At 53.6% G+C, this 25,207-nt stretch overlaps 8 protein-coding genes across 8 annotated transcripts; 4 read left to right on the forward strand and 4 right to left on the reverse strand.

Annotated features, from left to right (window-relative positions):
* Window positions 1-152: 152 nt before the first annotated feature.
* On the forward strand, window positions 153-3,138 carry CORC01_10623 (MCM2/3/5 family protein; the record flags this gene model as incomplete). The annotated part of the gene is made up of 3 exons (XM_022622250.1): window positions 153-430; window positions 496-2,941; window positions 3,004-3,138. 3 exons carry the CDS (start codon window positions 153-155, stop codon window positions 3,136-3,138), a joined length of 2,859 nt encoding a protein of 952 aa, XP_022471212.1.
* A 2,299-nt stretch (window positions 3,139-5,437) lies between these two features.
* On the reverse strand, window positions 5,438-7,326 carry CORC01_10624 (CFEM domain-containing protein; the record flags this gene model as incomplete). The annotated part of the gene is made up of 8 exons (XM_022622251.1): window positions 5,438-5,706; window positions 5,773-5,840; window positions 5,974-6,362; window positions 6,480-6,535; window positions 6,605-6,641; window positions 6,714-6,892; window positions 7,143-7,206; window positions 7,288-7,326. 8 exons carry the CDS (start codon window positions 7,324-7,326, stop codon window positions 5,438-5,440), a joined length of 1,101 nt encoding a protein of 366 aa, XP_022471213.1.
* Window positions 7,327-9,735: 2,409 nt separating this feature from the next.
* Window positions 9,736-13,598, reverse strand: CORC01_10625 (uncharacterized protein; the record flags this gene model as incomplete). Its single annotated transcript, XM_022622252.1, has 3 exons — window positions 9,736-12,806; window positions 12,866-13,385; window positions 13,536-13,598. The coding sequence occupies 3 exons, from the start codon at window positions 13,596-13,598 to the stop codon at window positions 9,736-9,738; spliced, it is 3,654 nt and encodes a 1,217-aa protein (XP_022471214.1).
* A 1,245-nt stretch (window positions 13,599-14,843) lies between these two features.
* On the reverse strand, window positions 14,844-15,565 carry CORC01_10626 (uncharacterized protein; the record flags this gene model as incomplete). The annotated part of the gene is made up of 5 exons (XM_022622253.1): window positions 14,844-14,869; window positions 14,965-15,030; window positions 15,099-15,252; window positions 15,431-15,445; window positions 15,518-15,565. The coding sequence occupies 5 exons, from the start codon at window positions 15,563-15,565 to the stop codon at window positions 14,844-14,846; spliced, it is 309 nt and encodes a 102-aa protein (XP_022471215.1).
* A 370-nt stretch (window positions 15,566-15,935) lies between these two features.
* Window positions 15,936-16,702, forward strand: CORC01_10627 (uncharacterized protein; the record flags this gene model as incomplete). The annotated part of the gene is made up of 3 exons (XM_022622254.1): window positions 15,936-16,135; window positions 16,208-16,318; window positions 16,393-16,702. The coding sequence occupies 3 exons, from the start codon at window positions 15,936-15,938 to the stop codon at window positions 16,700-16,702; spliced, it is 621 nt and encodes a 206-aa protein (XP_022471216.1).
* Window positions 16,703-17,555: 853 nt separating this feature from the next.
* CORC01_10628 (ran binding protein in the microtubule-organising centre) lies at window positions 17,556-18,876 on the reverse strand (the record flags this gene model as incomplete). Its single annotated transcript, XM_022622255.1, has 4 exons — window positions 17,556-18,008; window positions 18,195-18,390; window positions 18,643-18,719; window positions 18,781-18,876. The coding sequence occupies 4 exons, from the start codon at window positions 18,874-18,876 to the stop codon at window positions 17,556-17,558; spliced, it is 822 nt and encodes a 273-aa protein (XP_022471217.1).
* A 1,043-nt stretch (window positions 18,877-19,919) lies between these two features.
* Window positions 19,920-21,827, forward strand: CORC01_10629 (uridine kinase; the record flags this gene model as incomplete). Its single annotated transcript, XM_022622256.1, has 10 exons — window positions 19,920-20,102; window positions 20,166-20,243; window positions 20,293-20,342; window positions 20,441-20,585; window positions 20,640-20,682; window positions 20,745-20,830; window positions 20,886-20,913; window positions 20,966-21,007; window positions 21,059-21,290; window positions 21,344-21,827. 10 exons carry the CDS (start codon window positions 19,920-19,922, stop codon window positions 21,825-21,827), a joined length of 1,371 nt encoding a protein of 456 aa, XP_022471218.1.
* A 1,041-nt stretch (window positions 21,828-22,868) lies between these two features.
* On the forward strand, window positions 22,869-25,020 carry CORC01_10630 (uncharacterized protein; the record flags this gene model as incomplete). The annotated part of the gene is made up of 2 exons (XM_022622257.1): window positions 22,869-24,936; window positions 25,004-25,020. The coding sequence occupies 2 exons, from the start codon at window positions 22,869-22,871 to the stop codon at window positions 25,018-25,020; spliced, it is 2,085 nt and encodes a 694-aa protein (XP_022471219.1).
* Window positions 25,021-25,207: the final 187 nt, after the last annotated feature.

The following is a 25,207-nucleotide window of genomic DNA, read 5'->3' on the forward strand; positions in this document are numbered from 1 at the left end:
ATCGCATCCCACCACCCAAAATCCCACCTCCACCAAAAAACAACATCCCGCATCTCCGCCTAGCAACCACCGCTTGCGCACATCTAAGCCATTGTTGACTCGCAACTCCCGAACGAAGAGACTTAGCAGTCGTAATTGACACGACATTAACTATGGCTCCCTCCAGCGACGCCGGCCTCCTGATGTCGGACGCCCCGTCCCGTTCGGCGGCGACCCCTAAACGCTCCTTCATGCCATCCTCCTCCGTCGGTGGCAGACCAAGAGCGCCGCCGTCCGAAAGCATGGGCGCCCAGAGCGAAGATGAGGCCGAGGGCTTCGCCGACGACCAGGTCCCTCGTGGATCAAGAATACCGGACGCTGCGAACATTCCCCGCGTGGAGGACAGAATTGGCCTCATGGTTCAGGATCATTTTGAGACCTTTATCGAAACGTACGTCGCATCTCTGTCTTCTCTTGGATTCACTAGGCATGTAATCTGACGGCAGAGCTTTGTAGATTCGTCGAAGAACCGAATCCTTCAGCCCCGCCGGCATCCAGCGCTGTTACAACAGACAAGTATTATGTCGCCCAGATCCACGGCATGAGGTCATACCAGCTTTCAACGTTCTATGTCGACTTCAAGCACCTGACTACATGGACTAATGGCGAGCTGGGTGATGGTATCATGCGTGGATACTACCGCTTCCTTCCCTTTCTCACGGCTGCCCTGCACAACATGATTGCCAAGTACGAGCCGCAGTACTTCCGCGAACATAGGCAACCAACATCCTCTAGCAACCCGACCAACTCGGCCGCAAGCCAGCTTGGCTCTGCAAGCCAAACAGATATGGGTGAAAAGACGGCCAACCAGCAGACGGACAAGCTTTTCACCATCGCATTCTACAACATGCCCTTGATCTCGAGAGTGCGCAGTCTCAGATCGACCAACATTGGCCAGCTGCTCTCCATCTCCGGCACCGTCACGCGAACGTCAGAAGTCCGCCCTGAGCTTTCACTGGGCACGTTTGTCTGCGAGGCCTGCAGGACGGTTGTTCCCAACGTTGAGCAGACTTTCAGATACACAGAACCCACGCAATGCCCCAATATGACTTGCCAGAACCGCCAGGCTTGGCAACTCGATATCCGTCACAGCACGTTTGTCGACTGGCAGAAGGTGCGCATCCAAGAAAACAGCTCTGAAATTCCCACGGGAAGCATGCCGAGAACAATGGACGTCATCCTGCGTGGAGAGATTGTGGATCGGGCCAAGGCCGGAGAAAAGTGCATTTTCACGGGTGCGCTCATCGTCGTGCCAGACGTCAGCCAAATGGGCCTGCCTGGCTTGCGGCCAAGTGCCGTTCGAGACGATAATCGATCTGGTGGTGCTGATGCTGGCGGCTCTGGTGTCACTGGTCTCAAGGCTCTCGGCGTTCGCGATCTGACCTACCGCATGGCCTTCCTAGCGTGTATGGTCACTCCTGACACCTCAAATCCAGGCCAGGCAGCGAGCGGGCAGGTTGCAGATGTCATCAGCTCTTTGACACAAAATAACACGAGCGACGCCTCGGAATCAGTTGAGGATGTTCAAGCTGCGATCGTCTCCACCTGGAACCACGCCGAGATTGAAGAGCTCCGCCAGATCGTACGCATCGATAACCTTCTCGATCGCTTGGTAAACTCCATAGCGCCAACAGTCTACGGCCATGCCACGATCAAGAAGGGTATCCTGCTTCAGCTGTTGTCTGGTGTGCATAAAACCACTGCCGAGGGTATGGAGCTGAGAGGTGACATCAACATTTGCATCGTCGGCGACCCCTCCACATCCAAGTCTCAGTTCCTCAAATACGTCTGCGGCTTCGCACCCCGTGCCGTCTACACCAGTGGTAAGGCTTCTTCTGCCGCTGGTCTCACTGCTGCTGTGGTCAAGGACGAGGAGACGGGAGACTTCACTATCGAGGCTGGTGCCCTGATGTTGGCAGACAATGGTATTTGCGCCATTGACGAGTTCGACAAGATGGATATTGCAGACCAAGTCGCCATTCACGAAGCCATGGAGCAACAGACAATCTCTATCGCCAAGGCTGGTATCCAGGCCACCCTCAACGCCCGCACCTCCATCCTCGCCGCCGCTAACCCTGTTGGCGGCCGGTACAATCGCAAGACGACCCTTCGCGCCAACATCAACATGAGTGCTCCCATCATGTCCCGTTTCGACCTCTTCTTTGTCGTGCTTGACGAGTGTAATGAAGCCACGGACCGACATCTTGCCGAGCACATTGTCGGAATTCACCAGCTCCGCGACGAAGCCATCGAGCCCGAGTTCAGCACTGAGACAATCCAGCGGTACATTCGCTTCGCTCGCGCCTTCCGTCCCGAGTTCACTCCGGAAGCCAAGGAATTCCTTGTCGAAAAGTACAAAGAGCTCCGCGCCGACGACGCGCAGGGTGGCATCGGCAAGAACTCATATCGTATCACTGTCCGTCAACTGGAGAGTATGATTCGCCTGTCCGAGGCCATCGCCAAAGGCAACTGCACAGAAGACATTACTCCTGAATATGTCGGCCAGGCTTTCGACTTGCTCAGGCAAAGTATCATCTCTGTTGAGCACGACGACGTCGACGTCGATGACGAGGAGGTGCCCGAGGAAGGCGCGGCGCTCCTTCGCGCGGCGTCTGAAGCGGCCGGCCAGTCGGTTGAGGACGAAATGGCTGTCGACAGGCCAGAGGGCACGCCCGCGGTACCGGCCAGGGTCAAGCAAACGATCACATTCGAGAAGTACTCGAGCATGGTCAACTTGATTGTCGAGCACGTCAACGAAGCCGAGGCCGAGAACGGTGAGGGCGTTGAGGGCGAGGCGCTTGTCGAATGGTACTTGGAGCAGAAGGAGAGCGAGCTCAACAGCGTCGAGGAGCACGACTCCGAGAAGGCGTTGGCGAAGAAGGTCCTCAAGAGGATGGTCAAGGTATGTGGCATTCCCAAGTCAGACGCTTCTTCACGGGAATCAAGACTAATCCAGAATTTTAGGAGAACATCCTCATGGCTGTTCGCGGCCAAGGCCTGGCAGACGACGACGAGGCTGACGAGGGCGCTTCTGCACCGGCGGAGCCGGCACCTATCGTTTACGTGTTGCATCCCAACTGTGCTGTTGAGGAGTTTTGAGTTTTAGGTCGTTTATAGACTGTGTGTGTGTGTGTCTTGACTGAAACGATTTTGATGAGAGGGGGAAAAGCTGAAAACATTGTCTGCGACATTTTGGACTTTTTGTGAACCTTGGAGGGAAAGGGTTGTAGAGCTTGATTCATTTTTGTTCAGCTCGGGAGTTGAGGCGTTTGTGGCCGGTAGAGTAGGCCTGGCTTGTCGAAGGTGGCACGAAGATGTAGAAAAAGAAATCCGAATCATGAGATCGTGTTAATCATCCAATACATACATGCTTCCGAAACCGTGTACACGTTGACCAGTCAACATTCATTTTGAATGCCAAATATGTTAGCCGCCGGCATGGGTCGCCGTGATACCGACGACGTGAAGACGAGGGGCACACTGATAAAAGCCAACGTTTGCATGCCAAGGTGTACATAATCATAATGGATTGGATTCGTGCTGATGCATCATAAGATCCCTGCTTCGATAGCATAGTTTCCTCAAGTAAAGGCGCAAGGTTGGAAGTTTTGTATTCTGCGTAGTTGATCTCGCGCTCCAAGTAAGTGATCGGGAGAAGCGACATGCTGGGCGGGCTCGCTCGCCGGAAGTGCCTTTTTTCTATTTCTCATCGCGACCATCTAGACACAAGCATAGATAGGAGCACGTCACTGCATGTAAGATGCGTCACCCTGATAACGCCTTGCTCTTCCTAAACTTGAGTATCGCTGTGTAACCCAGGTGTATATTTCCACGCCACGACGACGAGGCTGGATCTTTTGGAGAAGTCTATTAAGGAGCTTCAAAACTTTCTATTGAAATATAAAAATGGACTAAATGATCACCTGAACAACATCTATTTAGTTGAACAATTCCTTAAATTTTAAATACAAAAGTAGGTTATGAGATTGCGTTAAGTATTCTACTTGGGTTCATTATTAAGACCGTGTGATCCTTCCAAATCTGACCCGTAGGTTCTATACCAGGGCTCTTAACTCTTCTGTATAGCTCTACATATTGTCTTAGATAGGAAGACTACCAAGAGCCAAGTTGTGGTAGGCGAGATCGTCGAAACCGTGCAGAGGTGGGAAAGATTGTGGCCAAATTGATGGAGCCCGCCAACCACCACACCTTGTCCCACACCAGTACGCGACCCAGCTGGGTGAAGAGCATCTTGAGAATACCGCTGGAAACCCCGACCACAGTATCGGCCTTGCGGCTAGTATTAGGCACGGGCGATATTGGCTCGGTAGAAGACAATCACTGCTATCAGGAGGTAGCTGATTGTGAGGGTGACCATGAGAGTGAGAGACGATTAGCGAAAGCCGGGAAATCAACGATAAATAAAGACAGGTTCCGCCCTTCCATCTCTAGGTGTGGCCGTCCCTAGGTTATTCAAGTGTATGTCCTAGCGACGGCTATTCGGGTAGGTTTGCTTTAGTTAGGCTTAACTTGAGTTTAAGCCAAAAGATTTCGACATGGTCATCGGGACTCTGCGGGAGTCTGATTTTGCTCTCGGAGTTTGAAATTCGCGGGCCAGTGCCAGAGGGCCCTGCGTGGAATATCGCTCCCTGAGTTTGATAGTGGAATTTACTTAACAGGTACAGGAGAGAAGAGGAGGGAATTGTTGGCAGTAGTAAGGCTCTCTAGCCTCTCGCAGATTTTGGTTGGCCGCTGCTACTCAAAGCATTCAATGTCCATCGTCACGTGCAGTTACGCTAGTTGAGAACGTCGCGATACATGAAGTGAAGGAGAATGCCCTCTGGTATTATTGTTTCAAGGGAAATAATACCGCCCGTAGTAGATTTCAACTGCGAGAAGGAGGGCAGATTCAGGCGTCAAAGCCCGAGAGCCTCTCGAGGATTACTTGCGCTATTATTCCTAGTTCGACTGTCCCTGCTCGTCTCGGCCGACGAGGACTTCTAATGGACTCGTGAATTACGATTATATTTATAAGTGTGTATGTAACGACCAAGAACTGTCTTCATTGCCCAGTTTATTTCCCATGAATGGAACAGGTCCAGACTGTGGTTGATCTCTTGTCCTCTGTCTAGTCCCCAACATGAGGCAAAGTCCCGTAACTGAAAGTTGGAAATCGTCTTCGAACAAAATCTTCTGTGATTGATCGCCGAGGCTGGAAAGGGGGATGACGATGATAGAAGAGAACTATTGGTCTTTTACATGACTGTTCCAATGGGAGCCCGTCATCGAGGCAGATTGACAAAGTTGTACTAATAAAATGGCAGCATATATAAGGCATGATTCAGAGACAAGTCTGTTGTTAAAGAAAAGAAAAAAAAACTATTCAAGGGTATTAGAACTACACTGGTGGGTACGACGATGACCCATTCGGACTGGACGGTCCCGCCGACTGCTCCTTGTTCGTGCTCAAAAACAAAATGTCTCTGAGCTTCCTCTTGGAATCGCCCGGCCTTTCATGGCCGTGGTGTAACGGGGTCCCGAGCCCGACCAGCCGTAGGAATTTGGGAACAACATGTCGCCAAACCTGGCGGGTGGCGGGGAGGCACGCGACAATGACGCTGACGGAGAGCTCAATGTAGGACCACTTGTGGAGAAAGAAGGCGTCATCTGTTTTTTTGAGGAGAATTAGCATCAAAAGACTAATAGATGGTTGTATGCTTGTGTCTGTCTTACAGGTAGGATCTTGGAATCCTCTGAGATTGAGCAAGACGCTTAGGCGAATAGCGCTGACAACGGTGATGCTGTGGAGAGTTAGAATGTTAGCAAAAATCTCTGAGAAAGCCAAAAACGTATAGATGACTCCTTCAAAGTCCAAAGCAAGGGCGGGAGGGGAGGAGGGTTGTTAGTGAGGAAAGAAACACAGTCATCACTCACAAAATACCCAGCCCAAACATAACCACAATCTCAATCTTTTGCCTCTTCCTCATATTGAGCCACACCACCTGCGTGATGGGTAGGCCCATCAACCACACATCGAGCACAATGTTGATGACGGCATGCGTCATGATCATGGCATAGATGTTGACACAATAGCCCGGGTGTCGGCCGTCCCAGCCTTCCCAGGAGTTCTTCAAGGGCTGGCACTGGTTTAGGTTGGCAACGGTGAAGGCGAGGCAGAAGAGCAGGTTGAAGGCTTGGGTGCACCACAGGACGCGGTTGAAGGTGCAGCTGACAATGCTGAAGACGCGGGTATAGAAGAAGAGGATAGAGGCCTTTAGGGCGGAGATGCTGAGGGTGTAGATTATTTCGTAGGCGAAGAATACCTGGTAGGGTGGGAGGTGAGCTTCTTCTTGTTTTTCCTTATTTATTTTTCTTTCTCTCTTTTTGGAAACGGCTATCAGGGGCTGTTGGGCTGTGCCGTGGTCGGTGGGGTGTCTTACCTGCATGAACCGAGTAATCTCGTCGTAAGTGAGAGTCCAGATGTCACGACCGATGCCTAGTTCGTACCCTACATCCTGTCAGATAAAGGAACGGCTTGAGAAAAGCGTCATATGCGAAGGCGTACCTATGAACTTGGAGATGGCGAAAGAGGTGGTACAGGCCTGGAAGAAGATTATCAGCGAGCCATCTTCAGGTCAAAGTTGGCAAGCTTTTGCCAAGGGTGCTGAGCTCACATATCCCAAGATTAGCGTGAAATCGTCGAGCCCCCAGGTCGATAGCCTCAGAAACTTGGAAAGCAGCCGAGCCAGGAAGAAGATGGCCGTGACTACCACCAGCGGAGTTATTTCGAGTGCTGATCCTGTTTGGTGGTGACTTGGATACCCGCACGCGGTCATTGACATGTTCTTGATGACTAGAAAAACACCCGTCAGCCCCAACCATTTTGTATTACTCAAGATGATGATGCGATGGTGTGTGGGCCATGCTCCTGGTAAGAAGCACGATGCCAAAGCGGTGACGTATAATTCTATTCCATGAAAACGTTGGGAATGGATGTATAGAGAAGGGGTGAGGATATATCTCACGTAATGACTGTTCCAAGTCACAGACCGCAGGTATACAGACGCTGAGGGTATCAATGACAATCTGATCATGACACAAACACGATGCCGTCAAGTTCGCGGCGGCACACGTGGTGATGTTGATAACCTGCGACAGACACGGTATCTAGACACCAATATTATGAGCATCAGTGACGTATGACATCTTTCCCCCCCCTTCAATAGCCACGAAAAAGGTATTACTCACGGCACAACCCGGCAGGCCATCCGCCAACTGAAGCGCCATCGATATGACAGGTCTGGATGCGAACACACGACATAAACCAAGACCGTTGTATAGGAGCAAATATTTGCAGCGGTGTGTCGTCGCTCAAGGAGGCATTACGAAAGATCCGATCGTGGCATTCTTCTCTTGTTTTTTCTTTCTTTCTTGGCTGTTTCTTCGTTCTCGCGGTTCCGCAGAGAGGAGAAGGGGGGGGAAAAAAAAGAAAGGGAAAGACAAGGGAATCCAGCCCTTGAGGTAACCCTGGGGATGTCGCCCTCGCGGGGGGTGTTTAAACTGAGCTTATGTCTCATGGTAGAGAGTAAATCTTTCCTGATTGCGACACATGGATCAAAGGAAGCAATTCGCGGCTAACTGGTGATTGAGGACGGGCCTAGCCCCCCGCCAGGCACGGTGGCTGACCCGTTTGCGGCCTGTGAAGAGAAACATCGATTGCAATTTCACACTTGTTGAGCGAAGCAAGCATTACACCTGTTTGAGACAAAACCTCACAAGCTTGACAATGTCTGGGAAAAAGAGGAAAAAACAAGGAGAATAAAAACGAGGTTGCGGAACCAGCCAAGCATGCATCACCGTCTTTTCGTTGGTAGGTGCGTGGAGAAGTGGAGTATGGGCCCGAGAAGTCGGGTTCGTCCTAACATGGGCCCCCCTTCTCCACCCCTCCCGAGAAGTCTTGGCGTCTTGAGTTTCTTGTCTTCTCTTTCGTGATTATAGTGAACTATAGTATTTTGTGATTACATGTATCAATAAGATGGCCAACCTAGGTTCCCGTAAAAGAAATGCCATATACCGTCCGCATCGCAAGGATAATCCCAAGGTGATGTTTGTCGTGTTGCCCGTTTCGCTTCAAGTCCAATCCCAACTTGGCAGACATCTATCTCATCAAGAGGGCAATATAGATAAGGTAGACACCATCCATTGCCAGTCACTCTGTTCAACCCAAGGCCTGAATGACAACAGCACAAAGTCCAGAAGATGGCCATTTTGAATGCATCCACCGAACCTCCACAAGGTCGAGGAAACCCACTTCATAAAGGCAGCCCCGCAACGAGTTTAACGTCGGCCGCCGCCGCCACCGCCCACGCCGCCCACCTCATGAACGATTGGACCCTCCGCCTCAAGCCACACGCCTCATTCAAACCACGTCTCCTCAGGAAAGGTCCTCGCTGACATGAAAGGCGAGAGAGCTTACCTCCACGACCAATGACGATTCTCCCACATCCGAGTCCTGTCCCCCGTTCTCCAATGACCCTACCTTACTTCAAGTCTCAAGTCTCAGCCTCCACGAGCCTCTACGAGATCCTTTCATCATTACATTTCCCCCGTGTGTGCTGCGCCCTGTTCCCCTTCATAGTCTGCGACAAATTGGCTCCGATTTGCAAGGCTGGTGAAAAAGCTCAGCGGGTGTGTGTGCGGAAAGATGGAAAAGCTTTCGCAGTGTCACCCACATGTTCCAGTCACAAGCTGAGACGCAATGCTACGCAAAGTCGTTGGTGACATGTAGTAGATAACCCAAAGTCACACTACCTTAGCCCAGACTCCAAGATTACGAAATCAACTCGTCTCACATCTCACGTCAGCTCGACGGCTTTACAGCAATCGCAACAACACACAGTCAAAAAACTTTACGGCACGGTAGGAATGGAGTTTTAATCATTTGTTTGTGTATTTTCTGAACTGCAATGACCCTGGACACCAACTGCCCACAAGCAGTTACTGTCCCTCAGCTTGCAGTGACCGAGTAAATGCTTGCTTAAAAGACAATCATCCATTTCCGAGTCCTGTAATCTCACCTCCTTTGCACATCAGGTGTTGTAAAAGACCGCGTTTCCCCCCATACTCCCCGGACACCCGCCAACCTTCCTTTGACCTCCCGGCCGTTCGTCATGCGTGTCATGGTTATGAATCATACGAAGAAACACCGGACCTTGGTCAACATGACCAGTGTTTCCCCCTCTGACCTAGATAGCCGGGCCAGGGGTTCTCCTTGTCGGTTTGGAAGCGTTACTCAGTGGGAGGAAGATGGAGCTCGTGTGTCGTGAGAGTGGAAGAGAAGAAAATCACAAAAAGACTTCGCTCTCGCTTCCACCCGCCCTGTTTGCCCGCGTCTTAGCCAGGGTTTCCGGCCGATCAAGCTCATATACCGTCCAAGGCGATTCGATCGAGTCAGGATCCGTAAAGTCTGAAAAACGCAAAGCGCTCTCTGCGAAAATGATCAAAGTTTTCGAGATGGTACACACTGCCTACCGCTCGAGGCGGAGCAGTTTGAGCATGATACAGTTTCAGCATGGGGAACAATATTTGTACGGTGTTCGTCGGCCGTTATTCCTGCCGGCTGCGATTGGTAGTGTATGCTAACCACCACAAGTCAACAATGTTGTGTAGGGTTTGAAGTTGTAATGGTGACAGCTCTTATGCTGCCTGCGTGGGAGTGGCTCTGCGGGACCAGTTCTCGGACCCGCGTCCACGGTAGCCGCCGCGACCTCCACGGCTGGAAGGAGGTGTCGAAGTGCTTGCCTCGCCAGAGTACGAAGACTCCCGCCCCTTGCCGCCGCGATGGTTTGGACCCGATCCACGCTGCCCACCACCCCCACCACGCCCGCTCGATCGTCGTGGATTGCTTCCTGATCGGGACAATGGAAGAGGAACAGTCCTGGCATCGGGCATATCAGGAAGAAAGATACGGTAGTAAACATTACCGCTGGTCGACATTTCATGAGGGAACCACAATGAACGAACAGTCTCGATTTCGGAAACCCAAAAGCGCCTCGGTAAAGGCTTTGTGGGGGCGGTAGCAGGTTGCCACGCAGCTTCCGGAGTCTTATGGGGAAGGTGAATTCGTGGAAGCGATCCCATTTCCTGCTCCTCGAAACACTCCTCAGCCATTGGCTTAGTAGTGAAGGACTTCACATCATCTGACAAATGCTGGATGGTGGAGCGAGGTAGAGAGACAGTAGCCGGATTGTAGTGGCCCGAGTAGTCGAGGGCACTTTTAGTGACAGGCTCGACGCCAGGCGCCTTTGGTGGAGAATTGGGCTTTCGTCCCGTGAGTAGGTTGTTGATGCGATCTTGCCAGTTTTCGTTTCCTGCTTGATCTTGCGATCTGTGAGGCGCATGGTTCTGCTGGTAGGGCCCACGGGCGTGAGCTCCCTGGCCATCCTTGTAGCCTGCTGGTGTTGCCCAGGCAAATGGCCCAGTGGACCTTGGTGCTGATGGTTGCGCCGCTGCAGCTGAGGGCGGTAATTTGACAACGGGATGCGGTCGGGGAAGGGATACGTGAGGATGCATTGCGTCCCCATCGAAGGCCGGATGGCCCAACATATCCGGGGGTGGCGGAGAAGGCGAGTTAGGCCTCGACGGTTCCGCCTGAGAAGCTGAAGAATCATTTCTGTTGTCCTTGGGAGGGAAGAATCTGGAGGAACTTCGAGACTGAGTGGCGGCTGACGGTCCAGTCGGAGGTAGTACAGACGGGTGTTCCACGGAGCCAGCAGCACGAGCAACATCGTGGTGAATGACATGTGCAGGATCGCGTCTGCCGTCACCAGAAGGCCGCCAAGTGTCTTTGATCGTGGCCTGAGCTTGTTCAATAGTGAGCCCGCGCTCCACTAAACTCCGATCACGTTCGAGGCGCTGCGACCTCTTCTCATCGAGGACTATCTTATCCCCTTCCAGAACCGAGTGGGCCCATCTGTTCCTCATCTCGTTCACTTCACGAGCAGCGCCCGTCGCGGGACGAACCTGGGAGACTGGTGGAATCTGAACCTGCGCTCGCTGCACGCTGGGGGGTGCGATGGGTGCTGGACCTTTGCCTGCTGTTTGTGGCTCTGGCAGACGGCCCAAGTCAGTGTTAAAAGTCCCATTGCCCAGTCCCCGATCATTGTTAGGCGATCCCCAAACATTGCGAGGAGCTTGAGGGGTAGCCGCGCCCCAGCTAGGGAGCCGTTCTTGTTGAGGTGTAGGTGCAACCCATGAGTTGGGCTGCCTGGCCTCCTGACCACTTTGTCGTCTCGCATGCTCTCCGCCGGCGGTGATAGGCCTCTCGCCGTAGGGTTTATCCTTGGCGTTGGCGGGAGTTGACGGGACAGCCGATGAATCGGGACTCGCGACAGGCGGTTGTGAACCGGCCTCTTGGCCAGCAGAGCCGTCTGGTTGACGGGATTGCGCCTGCGCTGGGGTAGCTGCGTTGGCATTCTCCGGTGACGATTCCTTTTTGTCACTTTTGCGTTCCGGGGCTGGCCCCATAGCTTCCAACTTCGCTGCAATGCGCGCTTTCCTTGCAGCTTCCTCACGAGCCTCCTCTTCGCGCCGCCTCTGCATTGCCAGCTCGCGTTTCTCACGCATGATCTTCTTCTGTAGCTCAAGATCCTCCTCCAATCGAGCCATTGGTGGCGGTGGGGCTGGTCTTCCGTCCGTTTGAGGGCCAGCTGAATGTAAGGTGGCATGGTTGGTTCCGGGCGATGGTCGAGGTTGCCACTGCTGGTTGCCGTGCATCCGAGGACCGTGTTGCAAGCCTGAAGGCGAGAAGTTCCTCGGGGAGATGGGGCTTTCAACCGAGCCAGCTATAGAACCTCTGCGAGCATTAAGCAAGTCCTGGGGAGGTGCCGGAAGCTCGTGCCCCCTGCCTGGCCGCTGCAAATAGGAACCGCTACCACCGCTAGCAACAGAGGATCCACGGCGTCTTCCCATAGCACCGTCAGGCACTGAGCTCCTGCTCGTTTGGAAAGCGGCGGACGGCTCCGGATGATCGGATTGGGACGGGCGTTGCAACAATGCCGGCTGCCTAGGATGGGCGTCGGATCGGAAAGAGCCTCTTCGATCGGCCGGGACGGGCTCATAACGCCCAGATTGAGAGTTGAATAGTTCTCGGTTGCCGCCAGCAGGGCCTTCTCTCCAAGCCGATCGATTGAAGTCATCAGCGGCTATCTCCTTTGCATGGTAAGGCGGAGCAACGTTGTGATTAGCCGCGTGGTCTCTAGGAGGATATCTTGCGCCTGCTTGAGGAGCAGGGGGTTCCGCGATGACTGGAGGAGGAGCCCTTTCAACAGGGGGCAGGGGTGCCCAAGGCGATTTCACTGGCGTCGGAGGTGCAGGTGGCTTGGCGACGAGCGTGGGCTTTTCGGCAGACCCGGCCTTGAGGATGAGTCCCTTCCCAGATGCAAGTCCGCCGGTCTTAATCGACGGCGAGGCGGTGGTACGAGGTGGTGGTACAGGAGATTTCGGCTTCTCTATAGCTTTCTCTTTCGGTGGCGCGGGAGTCGGCTCGGGCAGCGGCGCAGGTGCTTCGTCGGGATGCGGGAGCGTGGTCTTGGTACCGTCCGTCCAGGTGATGGTCTCGGGCGCCCAGTCGTCGTCGTCATCTTCTATATCTGCCCAGTTTCCCTGTGCCGACTGTCCGCTTTCGGGTGCAAGTCGGCTTGCCATATGAATGCCGTACTTCTTAAGCTCTTCATCCGTAAGCTTTTTGGGTTCCGGAGTTGGGACAGCTGAGGTATGTTGTTAGCACATAGCCGCAACCACCTCAAATACCTAGTAGTCGCCTTACGTCGGTTCTTGTTCCACACCGCGCTGGGGTCAGGGCCAGAGGCGGGCTTGGCACCGTTGGCTACCGCTTTGAGTCCGGGTGAAGACCCCGTGCCAGTGCCCGACTTTGCGACAAGTCTCGGCCGCGAAGACAGGGTCGAGGTTCCTGATGGTGAGGAGCTCAGGATCGAGGTCGAATTCGTCTTTTCGCCGGGTTTGGTTGTCAAGGAAATCGTAGGGCCCTTGGAGGCTAGGAAGGTCTTATTGACCGAGACAGCCTTGAACGTGGCGGGCTTCTTGACGGCCGACGACGTCCTACCGTGTCCCTTGTCTCCATCTCGAGCAGCCCGCGATGCCTCCGTATCTGACCCCCCACTAACACTAACATCTGCTGAAATGACTTGATCTTCGACACCGGTGATGTGCTTATTTTCCAAGTCATCGATGGCGGGACTACCGTTCAGGTTCGCGCGATTTGGACCGACATTTTGGGAGTCGATATCAGCGTCGTTAGTCTGTTCGGCGGGGGGTTCCCAAGGATCCTAGGTCAGCCAAGGCAAGCGACAAGGCGACAGGGTGAGGTTTGCATGGGGGACGAATGAAGACACATGAAGAGGGGACGTGGGGATCATCCGGCGATGGGGCCAGCGCCAGCGGTGAGGCTGGGGAGGAGGGGAAAAGAGGGAACTCACGAGCTTGGGGTCAGAATGGACAGAAGCATCAACGGGGGCGGCGAGGGTGGCTTCAGTTGCCATCATACGTCGTCGGATGTTCTGCGCTGGAAGAGCGATGTTTGGCTTTTCCGATCTCGAGTCACCGAAAGGACAAGTTCTGGGGGGGTTTTGTAGAGGGACGGGTTGGTGGTTGGTTGGTTGGTTTGGTGATGGATTATGGGGCCGGGGGCGACGAGTCACAGAAATCGAGCGGTTTCGTGTATCGAATCGCGGGACGAATGCGATCTTGGGAGTCGCGAATTCGTGTATTCCCCTACCAGCAAGACGTAGGTCGTCGTTGAGGTATGCGTCGGGGGTTTGGGAGGGAAAGGGGAAAAAAAAGAAGCGCTGGGCTGATGGGGGTGAGGTGGTGGTAGAAGGGCACACCTATGCGGCTGTGATGGTTGCGAGGTCGATTTTCCAGAGGAGCTGCAGTCGCCTAATCAGGGATTAGCGTGCGGCAGGGGAGCAGCCAAAGTTCTCATTGTCCAGTGCGAGAGGAAGCAGGTGAGCATGGTGAGGGAAAAGAGTGGACCTGATGGGTCCTGCCCGCCGACGTGGTCACTGGAAGGCTGTAACAGTGTGTCGAGCTAGAGCACTGTGCGAATTTAGCACTGTGTCATGGCTCAGCTCGGGCTAGTGCGGAAAGCGCTGGCTCTGCGCAGTCTGCGGGCAGGTGGTCTTGGTCGGGCTGGGGAAAGAACCTCTGGACCAACGCGGGATTCCCCGACATCGAACGGGCTATTCTTGGATCTCGTGCATTGATGAGCGCCTCCCCGTCTGAGCATTCATGGATGCAGACACTGGCGCAGCCTCCGCACTCTCCAACTGACAGCTGTCTTTACCTATCGAGGGTGATAGTAGATGAAATTATGACACTACTATTGCATGGAGACTGGCGAATGAAATACATAGTCAATCGAGAGCAGCACATGGCAAACCAAAGTCAATGGGCGATCCCCTCACTGCCGGCCACAACTTGTCTACATCACATTGGCTCCCCTCGAAGTTTGAGCCGAATGAGCATTACGCAATACTACTCAGTTAATCTTCGACTAGCTGAAACAAACTCTCGGCTTTACTTGTCGGCGGCCTGAATGACCGAGAATGAGAAACCCCAGGCCATCTTTTGATTTGGTCATTTTGTTCACAATAAGGTGTACACGCTGGACACAAAAAGAAATTTGCCGAGGAGCCTTCTCCTGGAGAATAGGTTCTAATTCTTATATACACGGTCCCAATGCCATTACACAGCCTGCGGCTGGACTACAACCAGATGGGAGTCGCTTAGTGAGCATTGTTCTTGTGGTGGCCTGTCAACCGTTAGCATCATCAGGCCGCTAGCTTTGCGTTCTTCTTCTTTTTGTGTCTCGTCCGAACTGGTGTGTCGAAGGGAATTTGCACGTACGGAGGTGGAAGTAGTAGTTCTGAGCGTAGCCGACGACGAGGAGAAGTCCAAGGGCGTGGATGATGGCTACACAAACAAGCGTCAGTCTTCCTGTCCGCATCAGACGTACAACCGCGATCCGGGGGACGACATACGCTTCGCAGAGGCGTTCTTGCCGCTGAAGTGCTTGGCGGCGTAACGGCCGAGGATGCCAGTGGGCTTGGCCTCGGGGGCAGCACCACGGGGGAGCTTCTCGTAGAAGTTGACAACGCGCTGCATGCGAACGGCGTTGGGGTCCGCACCAAGGGCCTGGAAGGAGGGACGTTGTGTTAGCCCGTTTGCCCGTGTTGTTGATTTTCCTCATAGCTCCGAGTAGCTCCGTCTTTCCTTCTCCAATCCCGCGCCCACCTCCGAATCCGCCGGGTAACTTTTCCCATCGACCTTGCATCCATCAAACAACAACGTAAAATCGGGGTTAAGATCATACCTTGGGAGAGGCGACCTGGTTTTATCATGTGAGTATAGTCTTCCGGAATAACTGCCGGTCGCCGGCCGGACAGAGGGAGAAGCGCACCTTGGGGGGGATGAGGGTCGAGAGACCGCGGCGGGGGACGAAGCTCATGGTGGCTGGGTGTCGAAGAAAAACGGAGGAGGGATTTCGTCGGTCGCTCGGCGCAAACGGTCAATTGAGCGGATCAATTGACTTATCGATTTCGACGTGGAGGGGAGAAGGCTGATGCTCTGCAATGGTGGTCGAGGGTGACGCTCCGTTGCCCATGTGAGGTTTGAACGAAAAGCACTCGTTTCTTTCGGGTCAAGGTTCTTGCGGCGACCAATCAGCGCACCACAAACTAGGGGGGCCCCCGAGCAAGGCCCTGCCGCCTTGTCCCAATGCCGAACGTCAACCACCACCGTATCGCATTCTCAAACTCCAATTCCTCGTCGACGACGCCTTTTTGCTTCATCAATTGAGGGAAGCGAAATCCGTCGCAATGGCATCCCTCCGAGCCTACAACGCGGCCCGCATCCTGCGGAACGCCGCTCCCTTCCGAGCTTCCGTCTCCGCCCCCATAACCGCTCGCCGATTCGAGAGCTCGCTCACGACCGGTACGACACAGCCCGCCGCCGCCATTCCCCCCTCGACCGAGCAGAACGAGCCCGACTACAGCATCGCCGCCGACAAGGCCACCTCGTAAGAGCTTCCGGGGCTTCAATACAGGTCCATTGGAAAACGCACAATAGCGCTAATTGTCGTCGCTCGCAGGACCTTCACGCCGACACCCAAGAAGCTCCAGAACGGCAGCGAGGACGTTCCCTACATCCAGGCCGCCGTCATCTCGGGTGCTCCCATGGAGCTCCAGGCTCGCACTGTCCGGTACGCATGATCCCTCGCAAATCCGCGAGGCAGAAGATCCCAGACAGAAGACTAATGACAGGTTCTGCGCACAGCATCTACCAGGAGGCCAAACCCGCAACGCAATCCGGCAACTGGAAGGGCCACCACTGGCGCATGGACTGGGACATTCTCCCCAAGGGCCACCGATGGGAGAACCCGCTGATGGGCTGGCAGTCGTCGGCGGACATGATGCAGGGCACCAAGCTCAACTTCAAGTCCAAGGAAGACGCCATCCACTTTGCAGAGAAGCAGGGCTACGAATACTTTGTGCAGGAGCCCCAGTCAAGGCGGATCAAGCCCAAGGCCTACGCCAACAACTTTCTTTACTCGCCCAAGAAGCTCAAGCACATCCGAGCCAAATAGAGACGCTGTGTCACCTGTATATAAACTTTCAAAAGACGTTTTCCCCCCATTTCTTTCCGTACCGTGGTTGGCTTGACGGTGGCATGATGATTGCCTCCCGGTCATGGGCAGATAACGATCACTCAAAAATCTCAAGAAAGAAAAAGACATTTCTAATTCACCTTTATGATTCAAGTTGAGCAAGGTCCATTCTTCAACAGGAGGGAAACTTGGTGTGTTGAGCTGTAAGCGGACTTTCTCTCAATATGATTGGCTGAAAAGTACCCGCCCAGCCCAAATACATTACTGGGGTGATGCACTGGGGAAGATGGGCTCAATTCAACTTGGGTTCAAATAGATATCAAGGGGACAGGCAGTTTCACCAAAACACCGAAACTCGCAGCACATTCAGTTCGCAATTGCCATGATGGCTTCTATTCATTTATCGGTCATCTGTTGACCCGGTGTCTTGAACCATTAAAAATGTAAGTACCATGATCTCATTCAGTCGTAACCGAATGTTGAACGCCTCCAAGATTCACCGATCCTGGCCCATATCCCAAAGAGAGGCCTTGCTCTAAACTCCATGCCCTGCCCATTACACTGAAGTTGAATCTCAAGTACCCTCAGAGTATGCAATGATCAACTCGATCAAGCGGCTGTCGGTACCGCCTTCGCTTGTGACGTTGCCCACGCCATTATGATAAATCTCCGCGCCCAGGATGCGATTCTATTCCTCGCCCGGCGTGATCGATGTGCTGCGAAGACGCTGGCGAAGGTCAGCTGCGTCATGCTGTCCCTCATCAATCACTGGGCCATCCCATGACAGATCAATAGTTTCCCTGTCGCTGCTATCGTGCTCACTATCACCGTTCTACGAGATCATCATTGGGTCGTGCCCGTCATTCTCGTCCCCATTCAAGCCCAAGCCAATTCTCTCAGGGAGGGGCCTTTTTTCTGCTCTCGCAGTAGACTCGGCCCAAGCCCTCATCTTCACCAGCTGTCGGATCGCGGCTTCCCTGCGCTCCGACTGCCGCTGTAAGATGGCCTTGTTGACATCATCAGCAACATCCCGTCTCAGGTCTGGATGCAAAATGGCTGCCAACTGAGGTTCGAGGTCGTGATGAGGGAACACCAGCAGTGCCATTGTCTCTTCAAGGTCTTTGAGAAAGCGCGAATCGGTCGGAGCGCGGGGTCCAAGATGGATCGTGGCGAATGACAAGGCAGGAGTAATATCCCCGCCAGGTGTGTTCGTGCACACCCGAATCAGCTCCACCAGTTGGAGGCGAAGCAGCGCGAAGTGCAATGTGGGATCTCGGTCCAGGATCTGTGTTACTTGTTAGAACATGTCGATGAGATATGAAACATGGTGACAAGTAGTGGAGAAGGGTAAAAGCTCATTCAAAAGTGGTTGTTCCTCATCAAAGACCCGAAGGTGCTATGAGTGGTGCATGATAACTCGATGTCTAATCACTGCGATTGGGGGTAACGGCGCGGAGGGTAAGCAACTAACCTCAGAGTCAAAGTCATTCAGGGCCTCGATGGCGTACTGAATGCTTCCAGTGTGGATTGACTTTTGGATCTGCTGACGGACCTTGATCGTCTCATCGACTTGGTGGGGTTGGAGGTTGGCTTCCTTGCTGAATTTTGCGGCAGCATTAGGGTAACCTTCCATCGTCAAGTAATCGAGGATCAGGGCGTTAATGTCGCTGGAGGTCCATGTTAGCACAGTGTCCTCTTGTTTGTAGGTTCCACAGAATTTTGAAAAGTTTGCAAAACAGCAAAGTTGTCAGGGTTATTTTATATCGAGTTCTCCGCATGGTAATTGCTAGGAGAGATTCCCATTTGATAGTTGATCATCATGTGAGCTGGGAGCTGGGAGGGGGAAAGGGTGGCGCCAGACGTAGCCTCGGAGCTAGCGCCGGGCTAAGACGTGGGAGAGAAAGAGAAGAGCGGCTTACCTTTTGGGCGACTTGACGTCCTGAACACGCCTTTCAAAGGCATGCTTCATGGGCGTTGCAGTCGACGCAGACGAAGTCTGAATGACATCTTAGCTGGTTGCCAGCAACAGCAAGAAGGCACACGGGAGCTCAACGGACCATGATTCTCTCCAACGTCTCCCGCACGAGACGCGCAGCAGCTCTATTCCAAACTGCTATGGCTGTTGGGTCGTTGATGTCCGGCAGTCCTGACATGCGATGGGAAATGCGCAAAGCAGGGAAAGCAAGGCAGGATCAGACTCTGGGCTGTCGTCACATTTGAGTGGCCAGTCGAGCTCCCGTTTGTTGTTGTGCGAAGGGTTTGAAAGAAGCTGAGGAAGAAATGGGATTGGATGTGGAAGAAGGAAGAAACGTCGGAACAAAGAGAAAGAGGCTGGAGCGGAGCTTTATTCGGTTCCAGAGTTTGCGGCTGCAGAGGGCCAATGGCAGCATCAGCCGGTCCCCTTGGCGTGGGGCATCCGTGGTTAGATAATCCGAGGCACATGAGCAACCTGGGCTAAGGCGCGGAGAGCAGCCACGCAGCCTGGGGGGCCACAACTGGGCTGGGACAGGGCAAAAAACACAGGGCGGGCCCCACCATAGGCACAAGTGGGAAGAGAGGCAGGTACCAGAGCTAAAACCGAGCAACGTGCCTGCGGGCCTGCTGGAGAGCTGTGGCCTGCGGGCATTTGGACCCTGTGTGCCTGTGTAAGCCTAGCCCGTCCATGGTCCATCTTCCATCTTGAGAACCGAACAAACCAGTTGCTTTGAGGCAAGATAGCACGCGAGCACTGCCTCTCGTCTCTCTCTCTCTCTCTCTCTCTTTCTCTTATCAGGCTTGGGCGTCTTGACTTCAACATCTTCAAGATTCCCTACCCACCTTCCGTATAGAAATAGTTGATCAGCACCTTTGTGTGCCGACGCAGCGCTACCTTCGGTTGCCTTCAACATCCAGCCCGGGCAGCTCCACAAGGCTTGTCAGAGTCAAGCATCCCCTCAGCGCTTATCTTTGGAGACTGGACCCTGGACTGGCCTTTTCGCCTCCGTTTTCATTTTTATATTCTTGACTTCATCTTTACTTCCTCCATTTGCTTGTAAAGAAGCAGACAAACCAAGCTGTCACCCCTTGCGGCCTTGTGTCGCCGTCTTTTTCATCCACCTACTTAGCTGCTGTATCCGAGGACCAGGCTGTTACTATCCGATAGCCACTGCCCGCCCCGCGCTTCGACGTCGGCGACCTCCGCCTCCTCATAATCATAATGGCTGACAACCACAGCGGCACCGAGTCTCATGTGACGGTCCAGCGGCGGACTCACTACTCACCACCATGGGCAGATGTCAGCATCATTGGCATTGCTGGTAGTTCCGGCTCTGGGAAGTCGACGCTGTCGCACGCCATTGTGAGCAAACTGAATCTGCCCTGGGTGGTGATTTTGTCCATGGTATGTGTGCATTTACCCCACCAACCAGGTCGCGGCGATTCCCCCTGACCCGATTTGATATAGGACTCTTTTTACAACCCCCTGAGTCCTGAAGAGTCTAAGAAGGCCTTCGACAACGACTTTGACTTCGATGCGCCAGATGTAAGGTATATGCCGCTGTTCTGGTGGTATGCGTGTTGACCACAGTCAGGCAATCGACTTTGATGTTCTTGTGCAATGTTTGCGCGACCTCAAGGCTGGGTAAGTCTTGTAACCTGTTTACTTGTGGGATGCTTCTAGTCCGGAAACAAAAGAAATCAGCCCTCAATAATGGCTCCAGGATAGTAATTGGTCTCTAGTAAACGGGCTGAAATCCCCATTTACTCCTTCTCCAAGCATCAGCGGCTGGACAACACCACGACCATTTACTCCCCTCACGTCATCATTCTGGAAGGAATCTTTGCCCTTCATGACCCCCGTATCATTGATCTTCTGGATATGAGGGTATTTTTCTATTTCCGCAAATCAGAATGCGACAGATTCCTGACTCTAGTCTAGATATTCTGCGAGGCGGATGCCGATACGTGCCTGTCTCGGAGAGGTAAGTCGCAGGCAGCCCAGGAGGCGTTGAATTTGTGATATGACTGACCTTGCCACATGAAGTGTTGAGAGATGTCAAGGAGCGTGCTCGCGATGTAGATGGTATCATGAAGCAATGGTTCAAGTTTGTAAAACCCAACTTTGAAAAAGTAAAGAGCTCAGTTGTCTGCTCATACCGGTCTTGACTGACATTTCTGTCCTTAGTTCGTCGAGCCGCAGCGCAAAGTCGCAGGTATACTATTCCGAATCGCTTCCAAAGCCTTATGAAAACTGACTTCAACAAGATATCATTGTGCCGAGAGGAATCGAAAACCGCGTTGCCATGGGTAAGCAAACTGCGATTGGTACACAACTGTGATAACTAATGCTTTAGCCAGCCATGGTTGTTCAGTACATTGAGCGGAAGTTGATCGAAAAGTCCACCCACCACCGGGCAGCACTCACCCAGTTGGAGTTGGCGGCTGCCAGTGACCCTCTGTCCGACAGAGTCGTGATCCTGGACCAATCGCCGCAGCTGAGAGGCATGAGCACCATCATCCAAGATATCGATACTTCTGCGGAAGACTTCATTTTCTACTTTGATCGCCTCGCCTGTCTTCTGATTGAGCAGTGAGTATACAGCGTGGCAGGTGACGGTCTGCTCAGCAAGCTGACGTTGATAGGGCACTCAACAATGTGCAGTTCAGAGAAAAGACCATTGCCACACCCCAAGGTTACAAGTATAACGGACTTCAGGCTACGGGCGATGTAAGTGCGGTGCTGGTCCTTCGAGGCGGTGCTGCCTTTGAGACGGCCTTGAAGAGGGTCGTCCCCGACATGCGGACAGGCAGAATCCTGATCCAGTCGAACGTACGAACAGGAGAACCCGAGCTGCATTATCTCAAGCTCCCGGACAACATTGACGACCACGAGTCGGTCTTGTTGATCGACACGCAGATGGCCAGTGGAGGCGCCGCACTTATGGCTGTGCAAGTCCTCGTCGACCATGGCGTTTCTCAAGACAAGATTGTCCTAGCATGCTATGCTGCTGGAAGGTTAGGTGTGCATCGGCTTGCAAAGGTGTTCCCAGGTATCACCATTGTCCTGTGCAACATGCTTGCAGACATTGAGGATCGTTGGGTCGAGAAGAAGTACTTCCGATGCTAGCCGCAGACGTACATATAACCGGCGGTGCGCTTCTACCATTGTCACGAATTCGATCAGTGCTCATGTGGCAATAGCAAAGTCAATCGTAAAAGATGCATCGTAGGGCCATGGAGTAGGGCTGTTTCATGAGATTTTGAGGGTACTTCGAACTCGTGGCCATGGAAACGGCCGCATACTCGCCGCCTGCAAGACCCATCACCTTGCAGACGTGTGTTCACCACCTCCTTTGTATTCTGTACCGGATCGCGGCTCGGCTGAGATTCTTGTAATTGGCTCAAGTGCGGCTTCAAATTGGCCGAACGAGACACCGAGGAGTGGACATGGTGGTGGAGACTACGGCACCGCGGCAGGGGGCTTTGGACGCCGCTTACTGAGATCACATTGTCGCTAGGTACTCACTAGACGATTATTCAGGCCGAGAAAGGACCCTTTTAAAGGATCTTATCAGCTCGGACGACCGTGGGATCGCGGCGCCGACGACGGAACGAGAGGTTGGGACGAAAGTCCGCGCTATCGGAGACGGCGATATGCTGTCGGATTCTGATTTATGGCAAACAGAGTTTCTCTTCTTGTCCGCATCGGAGGACGCATCCAGCATTTTCGGAGTAACAAGGTATTTTTGTGACTAGGTATTCTGGCGCTGCTTTTCCTGTCTGGTGTAATTGCATGGGAGGCAAGTTTTTGGCTTAACCGAACAATGACGTACTTGCTGGAGCTGTCGGCACAGGCAGCTAGCTCCTCGGATTTGACGGTTCTGGCTCGACCTAGTACAAGCATCATTACGCATATGTCCAGGGAGCTATGCCCGCCGGCCCCTAGATCGTTCAATTCCGTGACCATTACGACCTTGATTTCTCTCCTTGGAACACAAACAACCTCGCCTTGCTACCTTTCATTTTGCCGGTTGTTGGCAACAGATACATCGCGACATATCTAGAGCTCTGCTGCTCCCTTCGCTCGTTTCGACATGAAATCTCCATACTATTGATCTATCTACAACGACACTGTCAGACGAAAACACCAACTATTTGCGATAATTAAATGCCTCCCACCACATCCGCGCTGGGGCGCATACCTCGCGTCGTTACCCAGAAATCATCCTTCGGCTTATTCAAACCTACGCCGATATGCAAGCAACAAGTCGCACTGTCGCAAAGGCGCGCTTTCAATAGCCCTCCCTTGCGATCCCGGACAACTTCTACACCTCTCGCCAACTCCTTCTTCAACGCCCATGGCCTGCCCAGAGGCACCGCCATTCGATCCGTCTCAGGCGCGTCGCCTTCCGCTTCGAAACCCAAATCACGGCTTCTCCGCCTCGCATACGCTAGCGCCGCATGGCTCGGCGGCGGCGTCATCTTCGTCGGTCTCGGGGTGGTCGGCTTCTTCATCTACGATGCCTCCACTTACAAAGAGCACCCGGACCAGAACGAAATCGAGGTATCTGAGCTGGCACTAAGCCCCAACCGGGGCGGACCAAAGAACTTGCCCATCGCCGAGGTTTTGATTGACGACTTGGACAACGAACATATGAAGAGCGCAAAGGAGAAGCCGAAGCTTGTTATCCTCGGCGGCGGATGGGGCGGAGTGGCTCTCCTCAAAGAGCTCAACCCCGACGAATACCACGTTACCGTTATTTCTCCTACAAACTACTTCTTGTTTACTCCCATGCTGCCGTCTGCTACCGTCGGAACTCTGGAATTGAGATCACTGGTCGAACCTGTCCGTCGAATCCTCTCCCGCGTTCACGGTCACTTTATTCGCGCAAAGGCCGAGGACGTCGAGTTCTCACACAAGTTGATTGAATGCTCTCAACCCGACGCTTTTGGTAACGAAACCCGATTCTATGTCCCCTACGATAAGCTGGTCATTGCCGTTGGATCTACCACGAACCCTCACGGTGTCAAGGGATTGGAGAACGCACACTTCCTCAAGGATATCAGCGATGCGCGCAAGGTTAGGAACCAAGTCATGCACAACCTCGAGCAAGCCTGTCTGCCGACGACCGCCGACGAGGAGCGCAAGCGTCTCCTGTCATTTGTCGTCAGCGGTGGCGGTCCTACCGGTGTCGAGTTCGCGGCCGAGTTGTTTGACATGCTCAACGAAGACCTGACACTGCACTTCCCCAAGCTCCTCCGCAACGAGATTTCCGTACACTTGATCCAGAGCCGTAGTCACATCCTCAATACCTATGACGAGACTGTCTCCAAATACGCAGAGGAGCACTTCGCCCGCGACCAGGTTGACATTCTCACAAACTCCCGCGTCAAGGAGGTCCACCCTGACAAGATTGTCTTCACCCAGAAGCAGCTCGACGGATCCCTCCTCACCAAGGAGCTCCCCATGGGCTTCTGCCTCTGGTCAACGGGCGTCGCCCAGGCTGACCTCTGCAAGCGTCTCTCCGCCAGGCTCGGCCCCTCGCAGACGAACCGCCACGCCCTGGAGACGGATACCCACCTCCGCCTGAACGGGACCCCCCTCGGCGACGTATACGCCATCGGGGACTGCTCGACGGTGCAGAACAACGTGGCCGACCACATCATCACCTTCTGCCGCGGGCTCGCCTTCAAGCACGGCAAGGATCCCGAGACCTTGGAGCTCCACTTTAGCGACTGGCGCGAGGTGGCCAACGACGTCAAGAGGCGCTTTCCCCAGGCCGTCGGCCACCTGAAGCGCCTCGACAAGCTGTTTGAGCAGTTCGACAAGGACCAGTCCGGCACCCTCGATTTCGGCGAGCTCAGGGAGCTGCTGAAGCAGATCGACTCCAAGCTGACCTCCTTGCCGGCGACGGCGCAGCGCGCTCACCAGCAGGGCCAGTACCTAGCGCATAAGTTCAACAAGATGGCGCGCACGTCGGACGGGCTGAAGGCCAACATGGTCCTCGATGGTGACATTGACGCGGTGGTGTACAAGGCGTTTGAATACCGCCACCTCGGCAGTCTGGCCTACATTGGCAACTCTGCCGTATTTGATTGGGGTCAGGGTTGGAACTTTGCCGGCGGGCTGTGGGCTGTGTACATGTGGCGGTCTGTCTACTTTGCCCAGAGCGTCAGCTTGCGGACGCGCATTCTGCTTGCCATGGATTGGGCCAAGCGCGGTCTCTTTGGAAGAGGTATGTTTACATGCAAACCACCTTACGAATACTATTTCATGGTTTTGGTGACTAACACGCTCCCTAGATTTGATGAGCTACTAGAAGCAATGACGAGTTGTTGCAAGATTGAGTTTTCTCTTTTGTTAGCATACCCTGTGGAGTACGAGGTACGAAATACGCCTGGCATGATGCATCAGTATAGAGTTACAGTACCCAGACAGAGTAGACAAAAAGAGATACGTGGATGGGTCTCTGATAATTTCAACTATTTGTATAAACAGTTTCTACA

This window comes from Colletotrichum orchidophilum, assembly GCF_001831195.1.
Source record: "Colletotrichum orchidophilum strain IMI 309357 chromosome Unknown Scaffold_107.1, whole genome shotgun sequence".
In the NCBI taxonomy this organism is placed as follows: Eukaryota; Fungi; Ascomycota; class Sordariomycetes; order Glomerellales; family Glomerellaceae; genus Colletotrichum; species Colletotrichum orchidophilum.